The following is a 5,832-nucleotide window of genomic DNA, read 5'->3' as shown; positions in this document are numbered from 1 at the left end:
CGATCTTCACACTCCACTGATTCTCAAACTAGCAGAATTTTAAAGAACCTGCTGGCAATGTCCTTTTAAACTTGAGGCATTAGATAAAACTTCGTCTTTCAACTAAACTGCATCATCACATTAAATCACGCAGTGGCATGAAGTCAACTTGGCAAATCCAGCCACGAACTGCCCCTCCTCACAGGGTGGGGTCTTCCTTTTATAACCTGAAAAAAAACCTGTCACATGATCTCTACTGGCGGGAAAATGACGCCACTCCACCATCACAAGACCATTACCTCAAGTCCAATATAGCTTCAACTCCAGTCACGTGACAAGGGTACCACTGTCATGTATCACGAGTACGTAACACAGTTCTCTTTGTGCCTCTTTGGATTCCGTTGTTTATACGGTTTCCACCAATATACCAAAGTCTATTTTTCAAGGGCGATTATTTTCCGTTAATAATAGGCCCGAATCAATACGTTCGATAGCGCGGCAAAGTCAAGAGGGGTCAACGTGCGTGGAATCAACGGTTATGGTTTTGTGATGAAATTGGGAAAAATGCAGAAGGTCATGATACTGCGGTGAGCATGGGGTATATACAGTATGTGGATATCCAGTTGTCGCCATGCCAGGACCAATGTTGGTAAGCATGTAGGGTCACGAAATGATGACACATGCAGCTGACATTTGAATATACTCATGCTTACAGAGGGTGATTTGGAAGTTAGAATTTGTGCCATCGAACACGAGGGTGTAGTCATCAGGCAAGCCAGAGATATTAACTGCATGGGTGAGTGATTCCGGAGTTGCCAGGAATGGACAATAGATTTCATCTGTTGCCTGAAATGGAGGGCTTCGGATGTTGCAATCGTATCAGCTTCCACAATATTTGCTGCAGTTGCAGGTACTTTCAGTCTTCGCATTTTATATTTTCTCGTGTATTATTTTTGGTATTCTTTCTTTCATCTCAGACACTGATTATCGTCTTTATTAATTTTTTGATATTATGTATTTCAGCAGGTCGGCTTTAGCGCTAAAGATCATGCCTTCCTTGTTTGTTTAAATTCCCCTCGTATATCATACAAGCCAATCCAGATAGCACAGAAACATAGACATAGAAACATGGACAACCTGCAGCACAACACATTCCCTTAGGGCAACAATGCTGAGCAGAATATGCACGCACTTTAGAAATTAACCATGGTTTCCCATAGTACTCTAATTTTCTAAGCTCTACGTACGTATCCGAGAGTTTTTTTAAAAAAACGTTATCGTATCTGCCTCCACCACCGTTGCCGGCAGCCCATTCCACACACTAACCACACTCTGAGTAAAAAAAACCTTACCCATGACATCTCGTTTGTACCTACTTCCAAGGACCTTTAAACTGTGCCCTCTCGTGCTTGCCATTTCAGCCCTGGGAAAAAGCCTCAGACTATCCACACAATAAATGCCTCTCATCAGCTTACACACCTTAATCAGCTCACTTCTAATTCTATTCCGCTCCAAGGAGAAAAGTCCGAGTTCACTCAAACTATTCCTGTAATGGATGCTCCCCAATTCATGCAGCATTCTTGTAAATTTCCTCTGCACTCTCTCTAGAGTTTCCGCATTCTTCCTTTAGTTGGGCGACCAGAACAGAGCGCAGTACTGCAGTTGGAATCTGATCTTTGTCCGATACAGCTGTATCATTATCTCTCGGTTCTTAAACTCAATCCCACGGTTAATGAAGGCCAATGTATCCTATGCATTCTTAACTACAGAATCAGACAGCGCAGCAGAATTGAGGGACCTATCGGCGCAGACCCCAAGATCCCTCTGATTCTCCATAATCTAAGAGATTTAATACTATATTCTGCCATAATATTTGACCTACCAAAATGAACCACCACGCACATGTGTGGGCTGAACTCCATCGGACACTTCTCAGCCCAATTTTGCATCCTATCGATGTTCCGCTGTAACATGTGACAGCCCTTCGGGCTATCCATATCTCCCCGAATCTTTTTGTCAGCAGCAAATTTGTTAACCCATCTCTCCTCTTCCTCATTCAGGTCATTCGCAAAAATCATGTTGTAGGGGTCCCAGAACAGATCACGGAGACATATCACTTGTTACCGACCTCCATACAGAATATGATCGGTCTGCAACCACTCTTCGCGAACTGTGGGCAAGCTAATTCTGGATCCACCAAGTACGTTCCCCTTGGATCCCATGCCACCTTACTTTCTGAATAGGCCTTGCATGGGGACTCTTATCAAATGACTTGCTGAAATCCATATACACCACATCTGCTAATCTACATTCATCAATGTGTTTAGTCACAACCCCAAAAATACCAATCAGGCTCGTAAGGTACATCTTGCCTTTGAAAAACAAAACAACATGATCACTATTCATAATCTTATTAAGCCTCTCCAAATGTTCATAAATTCTGCCGACCAGGATGTTCTCCATCAACTTACCAAGCACTGAAGTAATATTCACTTGGGTATAATTTCCTGTGCTATATTTACTCCCTTTCATGAATAAGGTAACAACATCTACAAGCCTCCAATCCTCCGAAACCTCTTCAGTACTCACTGTTGATGCAAAGATTATTGACAGAGGCTCAGCAATTCTTCTCTCGCTTCCCACAGTAGCCTGGGTATATCACATCTAATCCCGGAGAATTATCCAACAATGCTTTCTGAATAATCCAGCACATCATCTTTCTTTATGTCAATATGCTTAAGCTTTTCAATCTACTGTAAGTCATTCATAAAATCGCACAAAAACCTTTTCCATCGAGAATACTGAAGCAAAGTATTCGTTACGTATAACCTGGAAGTGACACACTTTCTACGAGATCAAAAGCATCACCTCCTTCCTAAAATGAGGAGAACTGCTCATAACACCCAAAATCAGCGCCAAGAGCGATCCACCGGTCTTCTAGGTACGGTGGCGGTGTTCAGCCCAACGCCAACAGCCCTGACATTTGTAAAAAAATGAAAGTGACCGCCATATCAAGTGACATACTGGAGACGTATTGGCTGTGTTGGGAATGGCCCTGAGATGTTTTGGTTTTGTAGCAGTCAATGAAAAACAAGTTGGCTTTTCAAAATAAATACGGTAAAATAAAACTGGATGTAGTCTCGTTGTCACATATCAGACTGACAGGATTTGGTGAAAGGGCGTTGATATAAACCAGTAACTCTATTTCTCGAACCACAAATGTTCCCTGAGCTGCTCAGAGCTGGCAATGCAGGACGCAGAATAACGCCAGCAGGCAGATTTGCTGCCGAAGAAATCATACATCTTGGAAACGGCAGTTTTGTCACGAACAGTTCCTCGCACTTCACAAAAACACCGATGAAACTGACGGTCGAGAGCTGGGCTAAAGGGGGGGGGGGACTGGGGGTACGTGTGTCAGCTTTGAAGAAACTTGCAACGAAATAACATTCGGGTGTTTGTATAAAATAATGGAGGGTGAAACACCGGATCGGATGAGATTCTGTCTGATTGATGTCTGTACTGTATTAATTTGATGGAGCCTCGGGTGGCTTGACGAAGAGATGGGCAATTTTAGATATTCATCATTTGTGCTCTGGGCTGTGCCGATGAAGTTAGAATGAATTGCCCACCTGAGTCACCTTTCCGAGGGCGTTTGGAGGGTTAGGAGTCATAAAGTCATAAAGAGACTCTGAGGCTAAGGATGTGAGATCTCTTTCCTGAAGGACGTCACTAAATCTGACAGGAAATTATCACTGATGGCTAGATTTAAAAATATATACAAATTGGAAATCTGACCGCAGATCGAAATGCGTTGCAGATCATTATGGCATAAGTTTAAATTTGTTACTTCTGTTTTGGTTGGATCCGTGGATTTTTCTTCCCTCCGTCCGCGCTATTGATCTGATTTCATGTTTTGCCATATTCTCCACCAGTCTGAATCCAACATTCTGTCTGCCCATTGGATCACTCTATCCATAGTGCCCTGGACAAGATTTCTCCTTAGAAACTATCACATGAGTACGTTATCTGATAGTTTTCACGTGAACGTTCATGGATTTTGTTGTGTGCAGAATGGCTCCATATTCCCTTCACAGTAACAGAGTCGCATTTTACAACTACGTCATTGCCCCTGGAGTGCTCGGGGCACAATGAAAGGTACTCTGTAAATGTCAGGACTGTATCTCACAACTCTTTTACCGAATCACCAGTAAAACTAGTTTATGTGGAAAGCACTTAAAAAAAAACAGTCACGATCGAGGAAGGCAAGATACTAGAGCTTTTGCTCCGGCTGTCAACTGAGAGTAAACAGTTCTTTTGAACAGTAAAGTTCAAATTATGTTCCGTGACTATGCGATAGGACAGATTAGGGGAAGTATAGGCTCTAATTCACCTGGCCTGGGAAGGATCGGACCGTGTAGAAGGAGCTTTCTATCTAATTCGTAGCTGCCAGGACGAGACATGGGAGTTACAATCTGTTCTGTGTACTCTGGAATGCCTGATGGATTCTCTTTGAGGAAGAATTCACCAGATTTACAAGCTAAATACTGATTCTATTGAAAGACAGAGCAGAGCCTGAAGCCATTCATCCGGTAAAGTCTGTGCTTCCCTTTAGCTGAGCAAACTGAATAAACCCATTGGCTCTCTGCTCTTCCCTGTACCCTTAGGAAAATCAAATCGCCTCCTGTACCACCTCTGCACTCACTGTTGGATATCACGATCATTCAGGCGATGTGTTCCAGATCAATAACGTTAATCAAAAAACGTTCCCCTAATTAGTGCCCTCACCACACCATCTGTACTACTTCCAAACCCCATCCGCCAATGCAAGGATGCCTGGAATTTATGACGGCCTCTTGCCTTCAATTCTCTGCCGTAGTATCTCTACACCACTCATCCAATGCCTCGCCAACTCTAAAGTTATTCCTCCCCGTACGCCCTCACCTCACGCATCAGGACGTGCGGATGTAGCACAGAACGATCGGGAAACAGCTCACTACTGACCTTTCCATCTGCGCCTTACTGGTCGGCGCTTTCGCTGGGTTTTTGTCCCGGTCGGCTACCAATTTCTCTCACTGTGTTTCTCGCACAGTAATAGGTGGCGGTGTCGTCCAGTCTCAGGTTGTTAATTTGCAGATAAACGGTGCTGCTGTCCTTGGCAACCTCGAATCGGCCTTCGACTCCAGGCGCGTACTTCTTGTTACCGTTAGCCCAAACAGCGGCCAGCCATTCCAGCCCTTTTCCGGAGACCTGTTTCACCCAGTGCATGTCAGAGTTGCTGAGGCTGATCCCACTGACTGCACAGTTCAATTTGTGGGATTGTCCAAAATTTACCACAACTGACTCCGGTTGTTTCAGCAGAATATCGGACTGCACGCCTGCCAAAAAAGAAGAGCAGAATTAATTAAAATGTTTCACAAGCATAGATTCACAAAGCCTCGGAGAAACCGCCATCCTTGGATAGATGATAAATTGCGTGACAGACACCTTGAAGGCAAAGCAGGAGAAGACAGAAATAAGGAATGGTCCCTATCGAGCTGAACACTGATTCCGACTTGAACATTTTTGACATCAGCAGCTTTAGTTGAGACCGGATTTTTCAGGAGAAGCCGAGAGCGCTGTTCAAATACAGACGGAGACTGCCAGTGAGAGGAGGAGCCTCAGCTTGTAAAGACGCCCACACAATGAAACCAGAGACAGAATTTCCGTCCCTGCCCCCGGCAGAGATTTCAATTTTCCAAAATACATTCGTCTCTGTGCAGGAGACAGGCCAGTGGCAGTGACTAGATCCGGATTGAAGATCTGTTATACTCATCATTTTCGGTGATAAACAGTTTGTGCAAACTGAAACGCAGA

At 44.0% G+C, this 5,832-nt stretch overlaps 1 gene segment (V, D, J or C); it reads right to left on the bottom strand.

Moving 5' to 3' along the window:
- Positions 1-4,995: 4,995 nt before the first annotated feature.
- On the bottom strand, positions 4,996-5,539 carry LOC132381708 (immunoglobulin heavy variable 3-33-like). The segment is given in 2 exon segments: positions 4,996-5,354; positions 5,464-5,539. Coding segments are annotated over 2 exon segments (435 nt in total).
- Positions 5,540-5,832: the final 293 nt, after the last annotated feature.

This window comes from Hypanus sabinus, chromosome 26 (assembly GCF_030144855.1).
Source record: "Hypanus sabinus isolate sHypSab1 chromosome 26, sHypSab1.hap1, whole genome shotgun sequence".
In the NCBI taxonomy this organism is placed as follows: Eukaryota; Metazoa; Chordata; class Chondrichthyes; order Myliobatiformes; family Dasyatidae; genus Hypanus; species Hypanus sabinus.
Note: the sequence above shows the minus strand (reverse complement) of the source record. Positions and strands in the feature narration are given on the sequence as shown.